Source organism: Protopterus annectens, chromosome 3.part0 (assembly GCF_019279795.1).
Source record: "Protopterus annectens isolate FY-2018-M chromosome 3.part0, PAN1.0, whole genome shotgun sequence".
NCBI classification, from domain to species: domain Eukaryota; kingdom Metazoa; phylum Chordata; order Ceratodontiformes; family Protopteridae; genus Protopterus; species Protopterus annectens.
This window is the reverse complement of record NC_056731.1, coordinates 733,192,481-733,208,979: the sequence shown is the minus strand read 5'-3', so window position 1 is coordinate 733,208,979 and position 16,499 is coordinate 733,192,481. Positions and strand designations below refer to the sequence as shown.

The window sequence follows — 16,499 nt, the reverse complement described above, 5'->3', positions numbered from 1 at the left end:
TGCACCTGTCCTTCATGCCCCAGGCGTAATCTGGCGTCTGTGGTTATGACTTGTGTAGCTTGAGGCTTGCAGAATGGGAGGCCTTTGTTTACTTTGCATGCTTGAGCCCACCATATGAATTCCTTTTGTAGGCAGGGAATTATTGGAATCTCCACTTCTAAGCTGTGACTGTGTTGAGACCATAGATTTTTTAGGTACCATTGAAGTTTCCTCATGTGCAGCTTTGCACATGGGATTAGAAGAATGCAAGATGCCATGAATCCCAGAGCCTGCAGGATTTTCCTTGCAGTAAGCCTGGTACTTTTGCAAGCATTTTGAAGTAGTGAGATAATTGCCCTTGTTTTCTGTTGTTAGGTAAGCCATCTGAGTGTTTGTGTCCAAGTTGGCACCCAGGAAGGTAATTTTCTGAGAGGGTGTTTGTTTTGATTTCTCCTTGTTGATGGTGTATCCCAGAGAAAGCAGTAAGCGTGTCACATATGCTAGATGTTTGAGAAGAGTTTGCTGTCCGCTTGGATCAGGCAGTCGTCCAGATAAGGGTAAATTTGTATCCCTTGAAGTCTGCAGTATGCAATCACTGATGCCAGGCACTTGGTGAATACTCTGGGCGCAGTAGATAAGCCAAAGGGCAATGCAGAGAATTGATAGTGTTTTGAACCTGCAAGAAATCTGAGGTATCTTCTGCAACTTTGTCTGATTGGGACATGCAGGTATGCCTCCTTGAGGTCCAATGTTACCAGCCAAAACCCCTTGCCCAGCATGGGAAGGAGTTGCTGTAGTGTGAGCATCTTGAATTTTGGCACTAGAAGAAATGTGTTGAGAATGGATAAGTCCAGAATTGGTCTCCAGTCGCTTCCTTTCCTTGGCACCAGAAAAAGCCTTGAATAAAAACCTTGTGCTTGTTGGTGCGTAGGTACCTTTTGTATAGCCCCCATGTTTAGGAGCTTTGCAATTTGTAATTGTGCCTCTACCCTTTGATTTTGTGGTAGGTTTGGCATGCCTCTCATTTTTGGAAGAGTGTGGAAATGAAATTTGTAGCCTCTTGTTATTATGTCCAGAATCCACTTGTCTGTTGTGACAATATGCCAATTGTTTGCAAATAGTGCCAGTTTCCCTCCCAAAGGTGCTGCCAGTTGAATTCTGCTTGGCATGGAAATGAGGGAGTCATTGAGTTTGCTTTCTGTACTGCTGTGCACTGTCGTCACCACTTCTTGGCGTAGGTGATTGCCATTGTCTGCCTCTGTAGGATCCTTGGGTTTGCCCTCTGCCCCTTCCGCGTCTGTATCTGCCCCTTTGGGCTTTGTCAGTCGTTGGAAAGGACCAGTTTTTTGATGGCCAATTCCTGCTGAACCTTGGTGGCTGAACCTGTAAGAAAGCTTTGACAGTTTGCATAGATTTTGCCTTTTCTTCCATTTTACGTAAAATATCCTCAGCATTACCACCAAAAAGAACATCCTTATGTAATGGTGCATCCAGAATTTTGCTTTCACTTGATCTGGAAGATTTTGTTCCCTTAGCCATGCATGTCTGCGAATGACTGCTCCAGTGGCGGCTGATCTGCTTGAGGCCTCTAGTGCATCATAACCACATTGTAAGGTGTGCTTGCCCACTTGCTCAGCACTATGCATCATATCCTGCAACTCTTTTAAATCTGGTTGTTCAGGCTGTGACATTTTGTTTTTAATTGTGATAACAGAAATTGCTGATATCTAATCATATGAAACTGGCAGTTTAAGGCCCTCATGGCAAGTGTGGCGAAGTGTAAACTTTCTTTCCCCACCTTTCTAGAGATCTAGATTCCCTTTCTGAAGGCAGTGGGTTCTTGGCCGTGGAAGCCTTAATTCCTTTAGGGCCTTGAGAAATAGTTTCAGGATCTGCATTATGGCCTTTATAGAGGAACTGATGAGAATTAGGAACTCTGTAATACCTATCAGGCTTAACAGGTGCAGGAGGCAGAGAATCAGGATTTAAACAGGCCTCGTATACATCATCTAAAACCTCCAAAACAGGAGGAATAGCCAGAGGCCTATGCTGAGGTAACCAGAGGAATTCCCTGAGCCTTTTCTTGGAGTCGAAAATCTTGGCCTTCCCAATGGAAGTGCTCTCTCAAGGAGTGTAAAGTCTCCCCAAAGGAAAAATCCTCAGGGGGGGATACAGAAGGAATGGACTGCTCTGCATCCGAATCCTCAAAGGGAGAATAAGACTGTTCCTCAGCATCAGAATGTTCTGATAAAATGGAATCTTGGTCAGAAGGAGGAGAATCCTCCTCTACTCTGGGTCTCTTGTCAGGTGGGGCCTGTGAGCCTCTAATAAGAGTGATCAGATCTTCAGCCATTTTAAGCATGTGCTTCTTAGGCGTGGGCCCAGGTCTTGGGCCTTGTGAGGCAGGCCTAGAGAGTTGCTTGGCTGATTTTGCTTTTGTAAAGGCCTTGATGGAGAAGGAAGATGAAGGCCGAAATACACCATGAGTGGATGTAGATCTATCCACATTGGTGGGTTCGACATGAACAGGTGCTTCGGTAGTAGTCTGGGAAAGGGCCGAAGAACCAGCGGTCTCAGGCACAGAAGACCCCGCGAGGAGTGTCGTCGGTAGTCAGGGACTGCAAAGGCGTCTCACTGAGAACCGCCCACGTGGAGCTTGTTGGTGGAGACCGCAGTTCTCGACTGACGGTCCTTTTCTTTGCGTTTTCTGGACATAGCGGTAGTCGGAGTATCCAACGACATTTTATAGTTAAACGCTTTCCCAAAATAATGTTGATAGTGCGTTTATTGCAAGTAGCACAAAAGCGGCAGCCCGCGCCATCGTGGTCTGTGCCCAAACAAGGTATGCAAAGGGAATGGAAATCCTTATGCGGTATTTGCTTCCCACAAGAAATACAATTATTAACTTTGTCTGACATCGGTCTGAGGCAAGAAAAGGTTCCCAACGGGTACTTAGCTTTAATGAAGACTTCGGTTCGAAATTTTTTCGTAATTCAGGAGCTGGCCGACCGGCACTTGCTAACTGCTTCTGCTTGCGGCAAAAGACTGAAGAAGATGGCGTCGGCTGTGTCTTTTATACTCTAGCCTTCCTGGCGTCAGAAGAGTACGCGACAACAACCGGACCAAGACTTTGGAATTCGGCCGACCGAGGGACCGCCTGCCGGCTGAAAACCCCATATGTAACTACTGCAGCTGTAATGCACGATGAACATCTGGTCACAGCAAGCCAAATCAAATTTGTAGTCTTCTGAAACAGCAAAGGCTGTTTGTAAATGTTCTCATTTTTGTGGCTGAAAGAAGGAAGAACCATGGGACCAGTAAGTTGTTTCATAGTGAAGCCAAAAATGATGTGCAAAAACCCAGTGAAGACTGACAGTAGTAATAAGTGAAAAAGGTAAATATTAAACAAGTGAATTTTTCCACTAAAACACAGTAAAATGCATTTTGAACACTTACTCTAGCCCTCAAAGTAAAACAAGAGTTCTACGTAGAAAATAACAAACTTGGTTTGAACAACTTTTTTTTCCCCACAAAAGTAAAAATATGAACTTAACATTAAAAAGTAACTAAAAGTCATGTGCCAGTCAACAATAATAGCTTGACCTAGCCAAAGTTATTTCACAGAAAAGGTTAAATTTCCATAACAAAAATAAAATGTGGAAGCTTTGCCTCCCCTGAAGGGAATTTATGTGCCCAGCAATGGAAAACTGTTAGAGGACCATTGATTCTCAAAAGTTCACAACATGATTACTCTGTGGCAGGAATGCTCTGAGGGTTTTGATGACAAAACCATTGGTTTTCTTTCAGTTCTGCTTGAGCTGGTAGTTTGAGTGAGTGGAATGTGCCCTTAAGCTTTGGAAGCTGCCAGGATATAACCCATATAGCCAAGGTTACCTGACCAACATTTCACAGATCTTGTTAAGAATAGTCTGAAGATAGAAAAGATTCTTCAACTTATAAATCAGGGAGAATGAAACACTATTTTTTAAACACCTTTACTGAATTATCACTTGTGACACAGGCAAATTTACATTCATATGAAAGTAAAAGAGAAAACAGGACACACAGCCAATCCAATTAGTAAAAAAACTACAAGAAAAACCTAGCCAAGCTAGAGTTTTTACTGTGTGACTCCATAAAACTTCTTGTAAAAAAGGATAATGGGATATATGCAAATGATCCCTTAAGGACATCAGGTGTTTCAGCTACATGGCAGTTCTGAATGCCCATGACATTTTTCTTTGCTTGCTTTTCTTGTAGTTCTTTACTAATTAGATTGGCTGTATGTGCCCTGTTTACACTTATTTCAGTCGTTAGATGGGATATTTTGCACACACCTTAATGGTTATGGACATCAGCTGGGTACAACAACCCTGTGCTTCTAAAGGTTAATCTTTTTTTAATGGCAGCTTCTGTTCTAGATTCTATTAAAAACTCTACCAGTGCTGTTTTTTTCATTTAGGACCCCCCTATTTCTTTCTCTTTGCCTACACTCAGATATCAATCCTGGATAGGGAAGTCAATCTCTAACCTGCAGTCCAAATAAATTATTGGTGTTGCCCCATTCTGCAATCTTTCCCTCTCTAGTTATTTGCTTCCAATAACTTGGTTCCTTTGCCAGTTTTCTCCAATAAATTCCAGCCCTCTCTTGCCTATTGTTTATATCCCTAATTGCAGTCTTCCCTATCGGCAGCCAAGCTAGAGAGTTTTCACTGTATAATTACTTAAAACCTGTTGTGCAAGAGGATAACAGGATATATGCAAATGACCCCTTAAGACCATCAGGTGTTTCAGCTATGTGGCAGTTCTGAATGCCCATGACTGTGCTATGTATTGGAGCCTTAACTGTGTAGCTCTGAAATAACCCTTCAAAGCAGGTAATCACAATCCATCTTGTACTACTGGCAGAATCAGCTTATTCCACTTGACCCCTGCAGTCTTCCCCTCCCAGATAAAGTGTTTCAACTCTTTCTTAACTGCTATTCTCCAATTTCTTCTCTGGTTGACAAAAATATGCCTGACCTGTGTACAAGACTAATGGGACTAAAAACATTTAACTGCTTATATCTTACCATTCATATTGATAGTCACCAAAGCCATGGATGAGGGGAAATGGTGCAAACCGCCTACCTTGACCTAGCCAAAGCCTTCGATACTATTCCCCACTCGGGTATAATAGATAAACTCTCTCAACTAGGCATCAATCCATATTTTACCAGATGGGTAACAAACTGGCTCACTGACAGAACCCACCTAGTCAAAACAGGGGGAAGCCACCTCAAGCAGTAGACCAGTAACGAGCTGTGTACTCCAGTGATCAGTCTTGGGACTCCTGTTGTTTGGGATATACTTTTCTGAGGTGTAGGCCAAAACCAGTGGGCTATGGCTGACCAAGTTTGCAGATGACTGCAAGCTGGGTGCTGTCATCAATACCCCTACTGATGTGGCCATCCTCCAAGACAGTCTCACCCAAACAAATGACTGGTGCCAGAAACACTGCCTTAAACTGAATGTCACAAAATGCATCATCATCCCCTTTGGGAGAGTGATGTCCTCACAAATTATCACATTAATAACAAGGTCTTAAGCACGCAATCAGTCGTGAGGGACTTGGGCACCCAGGTTGATAGCAAACTGACTTTTGACCACCATATCGCCTCCACTGTACGGAAAGCTTTCTACATGGCCCACCTCATAAGTAAGGGTATCTCATTCAGGGACAATGTGGTCATAACATCCCCTGTATTCTTCCCTTACAAGACCCAATATGGAGTACAATGCCCCTTTCAGCTTGTACCTCACAAAGCACATGCAGCAGCTGGAGAGACCACAGAGGTTCCTCATAAGGAGAATCCAGAGCCTCAAGCATCTACCCTACACAGATAAGCTAAAGACCCTGTCCCTCTACTCAATCTTATACAGACTCCTCAGAGGAGACCTCTGTCTGGCATACAAAATCTCAGCCTAGCTCTACTTGAGTAACCCACACGCGTGACCTCAACCTGGTCTGTGACATCAATAGAACTTGTTGGTGGGACAGATTGGAGTCTCAGAAACTTCCCCTTTTCTGGAATAGACTCCCTCTCTACGTCAAGCACAGTACCTCATTATCCCCTTTTAAGTGCAACCTGGATAACTGGATGGGGAACAGAAAATACACCAATGGGATTCCACCTGTGTCCCTGCTGGACAGTGGCATTGGGTGCTGACTTGCTGGAACATGGGCTAAATTCTTGGCTAGGCTTATAAGGACCTCAGGGTCAATAGCCTAGTAATCTCCTATGATCCTATAACAAAGCCTCCATTTTCTCAGTTTTTGTACTCCCTTTTGTTTAGTCTCTTCCCACATATCCTTAGCTGCCACACCAGAATCAGTAGCATTGTTGCCTCACAGCAAGAGGTTCTTCTGTTTGATTCTTGGCTGGAATGCCTTCTGTGTGGAGTCTGCATGTCCTCCCCGCGGTAGAGTGGCCTTCGAAAGACATGCGTGAATGGGTGTACCTTCGTTGAAGATTGGACGTCGGGCTGGCAACTTGGCACCATAAAAATCGACTGCCAATCATTATCAGACAGGAGTTCCACTGTGGCGACCCCTAACCGGGAAAAGCCGAAAAGACAAACAACTCCTCCTAAATACTTCATTCCATCATGCCCCCATAAATACGGATACTGCTGAACCAATTCATATGTGGGTACATAATTTACCACTATTGTCTTTGTTTTAGCTTCATTAATTTTGTATCCCAAAAAGATCTGAAACTATCTCAGAATTTTCCACAACACTGTAATGTCTCTGTCTCTCTCTTTTTTTGTCAGGTACAAGATAATATCATCTGCAAATACGGCCAGCTTTTCTCGACTATCATACCAATTATATCCTTGAATTTCCGAGTCCCTTATTTTCTTTGCCAATGGTTCCAAATATAATGCAAACAAAGGGAAAAGTGGACACCCCTGCCTAGTCCTTTTTCTCAAGCAGAAATTATCAGAGAGGGCCCCACCTACTTTAATTTTCCACTCCAATCCCTCATATATCCTCCTAATCAACTTGACAATTTTTTTCAGGAAATGCATGAAGAATGAAACACTATGTTCTCACTAGTCGCAGGTGATTTTTCAGTCACAAATTTAAACAGTATTTTGAGATATGCCAAAACGGGAAAAAACAGAAGAATCAGACACTTCAGGTCCAGAATTTTTGGCAACAGAACCTGGAAGGGAATCTTTTTGTACACCACCTTTATTGCATGTATTAGTTTTACCACCTCTGTCAACATTATGCTTCTGTCTTTACCGCATTCCTTTTTTCATTGGCTGTTTCATCTTGGGCTTGGTTCAGGGTGAACCCTGACAGACAGCTTGAGGTCAAAGCTCCATCAAGACCAGATACAAAACTACCTTACAGTTTGTACAACATTATCTTAAGCCTTCTGTCTTTAATCACAGGCTGGAATTAAATATAGGCATAGAATGCGGCTGGAATTAAATATAGGCATAGAATGCTCCTCTCCTGTGCAAACAAAACAAACAAGTGTGCCCATCTTTCATTTCTTTGAGGTCTCTTCTTTCCATAATTAAAAACTAATAAAAAGCACAATTAAAAAAAGGCAACAGAAATACAGCTGAAAGCTACTAAATAAAACAGTACTTTAAAAATCAGCAGAGAAACTGAAACTTGTTAGGGCAAGGTCAAAATGGACCAAGCCCTGATGGAATACTAAAGAAAAAGCTAAGAGTATAACACTACTTTGGAATGGTCTAACCTATAAAGCACTAGACTCCAACAACAAAAAGAACCACCAAGAACCAGTAACGTTTGTTGCTCAGCAAGAGAGATCTGGACAGGAAGCATACTGCCAGAGCATTATGGGTAAACGTAAAGGGACTAGCAAAGTGGGAAAGTTTCAGCTACCAAGCTAACTAAATCTTTGTGGCCTTATTCCTATTACTTGATGGGGACAGACTGAGTCAGACAGAAGGCTTTACGAAAGATGGGCCACTCTTAGCAGCAAATTTCTCTTGTCCTCATCAAAATGATTTTCATAACAATTTACAGGCAATAGATGGAGCCTGGCAACCAGAAACAACTCTTCACCTTCTTCAATGTAGAGCTGGAACAACCCACAGAAAAAAGTATCTATTATACAGTGCTCTATTACAGACTTTTCAAACCTTTATGATGACATTTCGAAAGTACAAAGACAGATGAGCTACCAGTTTTGCGGTCTTTTCGCAGCACACTCAGGATTCCTGATTTCTGATGAAAAAAAACTTTTAAGAAGTTGCAGTGACAAAAGAACTGTGCCTGAGGAAACACCTATACATTTACATTAAGTACAACTATTACAAAAATCCTAAGCAAAGGGTCAAAGTAGGAAAACTTTTGAGTTATACAGGTGTGGACTACGATAAACATTTAGACAGAACTGTAGCAATTCACATCAACATGCAAGATGACAAGAAACTATAGGTCATCTACACTTAAAATGAACAATCTCAGCAATGTGGTACAGGAAGAAAAAAATACTAACTGCCAATAAACCGATTATAAAATAATGCAAGTATAACATGTTTTATTAAATATGACTGCTTAGCATGACGTGGAATGAAAATTTATCAAACCAGAAACTGGACTTAAAAGTAATCAAAAAGCTTACACTGTAAACTGTACTTTTAAATGCCAGCTCCCTTCGTCATTACCTGAAAAAATATTTTTAAGATTTTCAACTGCAGCTGCCAGCTGGCTATGTTGGACGACAGCATCTTTCACATCCTTGAGGTTCTCAATGGTATTAATACTCTGTCTCCAATCTTTGCTGACATTTCCTAGGGATTGCTGGATATCCTTGACATCATTAAGGGCATTGTGGAGCTGGGTCAGTCCAGTCCGGACCCCATCCAACTGCGACTGAATAGCTGCCTGAAAAATCATAACAAGTAGTGCTTATGCTTAGTAAATAATTATTTTAAGCATATTCATATGTAAGAGGTGAAGCATTATTCAACATTAAAAGCAAAGCAAGCATTATTTATTTACTCAAGCTGTCTACAATGCACATTAATGCTGGGTGTGCTCAGCATAACTTTTGTAGCATTATTTTGCATAGATTTATTTACTAGGACACCCAATGTTAAATTATTCGACACCCAATGCCAACATGTGTTTTTACCCTTCTTGGCCACACATTGCTTCATCTATTCTGTTTAGCACCTTTTAAACTCTAGCTACTAAGTTTACTAATGTGTTTTTTTTTTAAGTCAATAGAGCATACTACTCTGAAAATATAAATCAATCTTTTTAAGTGATCAAGATCTTAATGGTAAATCAGAACTCTACCACCATAATTACATATGAGAATTGAGAAGTATAACAAAAGCGTACAGAAGAAACAAAATATGCAGACTAACAAACTTGACTTTTATGGTTTAGGATAAAGTAAACTCTTCTCTCCCCCATTCTCCCAGACACACCCTCTTACTAAATAAGACAACTTCTGAATTCAAACAAGCACACAACACTAACATCAGAAAAAGCCCCATTTAGCCTTCGTATTCCATTCTACATTTCCTTATGCATGCTCACCCACCCCAGTCTAACTCAAACATGACAGCCAAGAGACTACATACGAGAAGAGAACCTTAAAACATTGTAAAGAGTAAATAAAATGTACAGAACATCAATTAAATCACAATAATCAGGTGAAATCCCAATTTTTCTTAATGGTTTTAAGACCTGATGAACAACTGTAAGTATTTCAAAACATTGCTAAAACCAAATGAGCAATTAATGAGGCAATATATTTTTTTCTCTGAAACATGCATCATCTATGTTTGACCCAGAAAAGTAACACAGAAAAAATATCTTAATTTATTAACATCTCCCCAAAGTGGTGGGAGACTAGGCTGGCGTTCAAAATTTTTCAAACTCTTGATGCATACACAGGCAGTATTGAATGTACAACCCTTTGGAATGCCACAGTCAGTAACAATACACTGAACAAGCTCAGAAACACTGGCAGCTGTCCACATTTTTTCAGGAGCTTTGAAAAACGTGTACATGAAATTCAAGGCAAAATCATCCAAAACCATCAAGAACACGCTATTTGTGATTTCACACTCAAAACTGTCACAATTTTGCTTCAGATTTTCAGCCTTTTCTCCTTAAGGCTGACATTTTATTTTGTTTTTTTTTATATATATATTTTTTCCCCTAACAGATTTGTTTGTTTTTCAATTTAATTGTACAGGTTATAGGTCACATTAAAAGGTGGGAACAGTTTTGAAATGATTTATTATGGTCTCATTGTTTTACATCACAGGGATGTGTACACTTTTTATATCCACTGTGTATATGTATATATATATATATATATATATATATATATATATAACACACACACACACTGTACACCCACCTTATATGACAGTCGGAAGAGATTGTATTCACCAAATGAAAAGCAATAGCATGTTTTTTTTTTTTTGTCTTTCAGTACATTTGCCCAAGGTTTTCAGCACACTCTATATCCTTAACTCAATGTAGGGGAAGCCAAGTCCACAAAGGTTCAACCAGATGGAAATGAGACTTTTTAAAAGAGCTTTTTTCATTGCCCTAATTTTTTGTTGAGGGCAAGTCCCTTGCACCCACCATTTTGGGGACTTCACAACATGCCTCCCCCTTTTTATATTTGAACTCCATGGCCGTACGACCATGAAGAAAAAAGAATACATGTGACAAAAAAAAATCACTGCCAGCAGACACAAACAAAACACAGCTGCAGTGATTTCTTACAAAGAACGGAGATCATAGAGTTCAGTATCTGGGAATGGAACTTATCCAGTTATACACTCATCTAGTTCTACACTCAACGAGCATTAGGAAATCAAAATGTTTTTAAGTATTTCTACAAAGCATAGTTTTGCACAAAAAATGCAAAGTCACATCTCAGTCTAAAAATATGTTGGTCTGGATGCAAAACTAACAGCATTTTAACATTTTTGAAGTATACCTAAGAGAATATTAAATGTGGACACAGACCATGGTGATGGTGAAAAGGCCTACGACACACCTCGTTCATCCACTGAAGCAGCTAAATCTCATACAACTTACCATACCAAGGGTACTAGTGTAGAGAAGCTGCATAGTCTTCCATAAAGTGTCTTATTTTGGAAGTCCCCACAGCCTTCTCATTAAAGAAATACCTCCTTTAATGCAATTATACTTTTTTTTTTATCTAAAATCAACTGCACCACATCTTTCCATTGCTCTTCTTGCATATATATTATATACATACATACACACACACATATTATATATTATATAGATACACTTTACCACTAGCCATTCAGGTCTCCCTGTCCAGCACCACTTTGCTGCTGTATTCAGAAAGAAAATCCCATTTACAAATTTCTCCTCACACCTGCAATTTTCAGTTGCTCTAATCCTTCCTGAAAAACTACCCAGCTCAGCTGGTGAAAAAATATGACAGATCCCAACTAATACCCAGGTGACCCAAGTTCAACTAGTGGCATAGGTCTGGCAAGGGTGAAGTAGAAAGACAATCTTTCATCCGGGGGGGGGAATGAGGACATCCTTGGAGAGAACTTTTCTGTGGGTGAATCACAGGAATACTGGCAGTTCAATAACCTTATCAATGCCAATTTCCTTGAATAAAATGCCCTCTCCTACCGAATTCCCAAACTTCTTGACGTTGTGCTTAATGACAAAGCACCTGCCTGCTCCACACAATTAAGTCAGACCCACCAGGTTGTCAGATTTCCCCAACAGCCCAACTAAAGGTACCACCCAATCCTAAATTATTCATGCATTTCACGGTCAAGACTACCTAGCTAAAGTTCACTCCCTCACTGACCCTATAACAAAAGGAACAACTTTGCACCTCAGATTTTTTTTTTCCTAAATCCTAACTAAACTCCTGTATGGAAGTTTCTGCTCCTATCCGTTACAGATATTCTTAAATTAGCATCAAGACCCTATGGCTAAATCCCAACATAATCAAACTCCACAATAAAAGAAAAATATTTAGCCCTACAGAATAAATTTAAAATCCGCCCTCTGAACTAGTAATTTTAAAAAGATCTGCAAAGAACTTGGGTTTAATATCAAAAGCTGCAAAGCCAGGTACAAACTGAATACTGTTACCTCTTCCAAAGGTAGTCCCAAGACCATCTTTAACTCCTTCCCCTCCAATGGACTTCAGGAAGTTTACAGTTACTTCCAATGGGCGGAGCCTAATGATTTTGACAGAATCAAAATTATGCCCTCACATTTCAAACAAATGCTCATATTTCTGGCACCATAGGGGTTATAAAAAGTATAAATGGCAAACTCTTCAGCACAAACTATTTTTATAGTGGTAGTATTCTTTAGGTTCTAGGTCTTAAACCGAATTTTATAAGCCACAGTAAACACAGTAACTATTACATTTGTAATATTTTGCAAACAATTTACAATATCTCAGCAACCACTCAAGTTACACACGTTGTTAGCAACATTATATTCATCTAGCTGAGAGCTTTCTTATGGGGCTAAGGAGTTCTGGTTGTATTACTTGGTTGTTGAGATATTTAGAAAAATGTGAAAAATTATCTCCATATAAATTAATATCATAAAAACAAAGGTTAATGTCTATTTAAATGCACTAGACAGAGGACAAATGTTAATGTAGTTGAGTTTGCCATTATTTAAGCTTTAAGATGAAATATTTTAAAACCTTGTACATACCATGGTTTTGGAATTATTGATGCAAATATGAACATGCAATATTTGATGCCTAGAGGCGTCAGTAAGAGTTAACTGCAGATGCACCTGGAGGCGTCACTTGGATGAAATGAGTCAAGACTCAAAACTAATGAGTTTTGCATAGAACTGATCTCAAATGGTTTCATCTACTTCAACTCAGAATACACTGCAAATATACTAAATACATTTAGTTCCAAATTCTCTTCAATCACTCGTCCCTCTCTACTGTTCATTCCCTGTCTCCCCTCAAAATTACCTCTGCTCAAGTCAACCACTCTCTCCAAAACAAAAAGACTATCAATCCAAATCCTGACAATATACTAACCAGTCTCCTGTAGTACCTGTTGGAGCATACAGACTAATTAGCTTCACCAATACTTGTGAGGTCATACAGCATATAATGAAGCTCATAAACCAAGACACACTGGCAACTTACTAGCCTTTAACCTAAGAAAGTTTGTGAAGGATACGTTATGCGTACTAAATTTGGTGGACTTTCTTAAAAAGGTAACTTATGGACCTAGATAACGCCTTTGAAACTGTGCCATATTCTGGCTGAACTGATACACAAACTTAAAACATTAACCCTTACGAAACCAGCTGGATAGATAACTGGCTCACAGACGGAACCCACACAGAAGGGCTGGTATCTCACACTACTCAGAAAAGACTTGTTCGCCTGGGGTGTCCCACAGGCTTTCACACTGGGTCTTCTTTTTTTAGTATAGATATTCTTCTGATGTTCAAGGTGATTTCAATGGTCTAAGACCAAAAATGTCTGCTGATGGCTGCTTATTGAGCACTTTCATTAGCTCTGCAATGAATACCCATATTCTGCAAGAGGTCTTAAACCATGATAGCATCTGCTGTCAAGACCACAGACTCAAGATCAACATAAAAATAAATGCAGTACTGTGGTCTTTGGGGAAAAAGGAGCATCTCTGAAACTACCCCATACGATACTACTCTCAAAGCTGATTTGACATATTGGCACTTCTGCAGATAATGAAGTATTTCAGGCCACCCTATGTCAAGTACAATCACAAACCCTTTCCACTTATATCAGCTAATCACCAAATTCTTCCATATCAAGAAGTTATTGTTCCCTTCCATTCCTCCCTAATCAGGCCCATAAGAGAATACAATGCTTCCTTTGGCACGTACCTATCAAATATATATCCCAACTTAAGAAATCACAAAATACCTCACTAAAAAAAAAAACTTTGTTTCCCTAAGTTATGCAGAGCATCCAAAATCATTATCACTATACTCAATCTTATACAGTTAATTCTGTAGTAGCCAGTACCAAGTCTACAAGACTTGAAGATCCAAACCTGTTCAATCTTTTACATGTCACAAGCTGGAAATACAGTCAATCTAAATTACACTGCAATATAAACCTGATGGACAGAAGTACCTCTCCTAAACATGTCAAATGAAGTTAGCTCCTTAACCCCCTTTAAAACAAGCCTGGACGAGTTGAGTAGGATCCTTAAGTTTCCTTCTGGGCCATAATCTTCACACTTTATAGCAAGAGAGAGAAACTAGGGGGTACTGCAGAGGCTAGGTTCTTAAAGTTTTCCGGAGAGGCTGCTAGTACAAACCTATGGACACCAGGAAAGGAATGCCAATATTCTAGTCATTGTAAATGGTGGCAGGTGGTCAGGAATGCAAGCCATAAAGTTCAGATCCCTCTAAGAAAAGGGGTTCTTTAAAGGAAGCAGAAAAGTGGGACTTCTTTAAGGAGAAGCATAACCAGACAGTTTTTGGCCATAATTTTGCCATCCACAAGGATATGACACGCAAAGCAATTGAATACAAACCTTGACATGAATAACAAACAAAACTTATGTACTTACCATAATGTTAGATCTGTACGGTCTTCTTCTGTCCAATTCAACTGTTGGGTATGTTGGATCTGATTGAATCTGACGCCGGCAAATTTCAGACTTTTGGACTCAGTGCTCAGGGTACTCTCCTACCCAGAATCCTCATCTCCCATCACAGTTCCTCATATTACGTTTGCCTGCTTATACCAAAAAACTTCTCCTATGGTAAACAATTAGATGAAAACAAAACAGTCTCAGACTAAGTAAGACAAGGCTCCATACAGGTCAAGTAAGGTCAACTGAGAGCTGAAAATAGTGCCAATTGGGCAGGGGGAATGGAGGGAGTGAAAAGTGCAGTTGTGTACACTTACCATAAATGTAGATGTTCGAGTGTATTCACTGTTGCAGTCATCACATTTGGGTTATCTGCTTGCAGTAGCCCTCAGTCGGCCTGATTATCACAGTCTTGGGTCCTGTGTCGGTTGCTGTCTCATCTTCCATGACATCAGGTAGTCAGGGGTATAAAGCATGCAGCCGACGCCATTACATCAGTTTTTCTTGCCTCAGATGTCAGGTGCCCCCATAATGGGAAGCAACTGCATACAAGGTTACACCTCCAACAAAAAAGCAAATAAATCAAAAAGCTTTAAGCATAGTAAACAAGAATAGAGGTGCAGCCAAATAGAAGTCAGGGGGCTGGAGGGAGGGTAACCAGGACTGCAACAGTGAATACAGACACAAGTGGCGTCCACAGGGTTCTGTCCCTGGGACCACTCTTGCTTCGTACTCTACTTTTCGTATATATACTTGGCGTGGGAGGACTATTGGGTGACATATTTATGGGCGCCCGCGTTAACTCGACAAACGACAACCAAAGCACTGACACATGACACAAACATCCTCACAAAAGGTCTCCACAGAGACAGATAACTGGTGCCCATGGTTAAAAAAAAAAGCTAAAAAAAAAAAATGTCAACCCTTTTGCAAAAAAAATGTACATACAAACATAGTCATAGGCGGCCAAGAAACAGTGAAAGTAGAGAAAGTTATTAGAGACCTGGGGACCCAAGTTGTTGATATCTCCTTTGAAAACCACATTGCCAAAGTGGTAAGTGGTTAGACTCATCACGAAGGGTTTCTCACAAGAGATCAAGATCTCTAGATCAGAGAAGTTATTCATCCCTCATCATCCTCATCAGGCCCATCAATGCCCATACAATGCCCTTTTGGGGATACACCTTACCCAATACAAAGACCCCAAAAGACCCCAAAAAAAATCAAAGCAAGGATCAAGATGCTCCTAGATGGACTTGCTTCAAAAAAAAAAACATCTTCTCAGTTCTCAGTTGCCTAGTTGAGCCGCCTACTTGAGCGATCTACTGACATACAAACAAAGCTATAAAAAATCAGAAATAATGGACCTACTCCACCTCAGTAAAATTAGAGCCCCTAGAGAGCCACACTCGAAAGAGAACAAAACAGAAATAGAAAAAAATAGAACTTGGGACGGGTTCATAACCAGAGGGCTCCTTCCCTCTGGAATAGAATTCCAGTTCATGTTTGGGCTGAGGCCATAGATCTCTGAAGAAGAAAGAGAAGAATCTCGGGATGGGGGGATGGGTTTGTCCCAGTTGACTCAGTGTCACTATGTGACATTAGCAGACAGAACTCTAAACTAAAAAAAAAAAAGGTATACTATACATCAAAATCAAGGGTGAGCCATAGCCACAGAATGGGGCTAGGCTTATATTGCCCCAGGGCAGATAGAACTCAAACATCTACATTTATGGTAAGTGTAGACAACTGTACTATGTTCTTCGTGTTTCACTGTTGCAGTCATCACATTTGGGTAGATTCCCAAAGCTAAAGATGAGAGGAGGCAATTCGATAGCATTAGGACCAGCTAAGGCCCTACAAGACTGCAGTGGCAA

General features: G+C 40.4%; 1 protein-coding gene across 1 annotated transcript in view; it reads right to left on the bottom strand.

Moving 5' to 3' along the window:
- EXOC3 (exocyst complex component 3) overlaps window positions 1-16,499 on the bottom strand; it is a gene marked incomplete in the record, with an annotated part of 966,706 nt that overhangs the window by 808,818 nt on the left and 141,389 nt on the right. Inside the window, 1 exon segment of the mRNA XM_044065090.1 lies at window positions 8,680-8,899. Coding sequence (XP_043921025.1) covers window positions 8,680-8,899 — 220 coding nt within the window.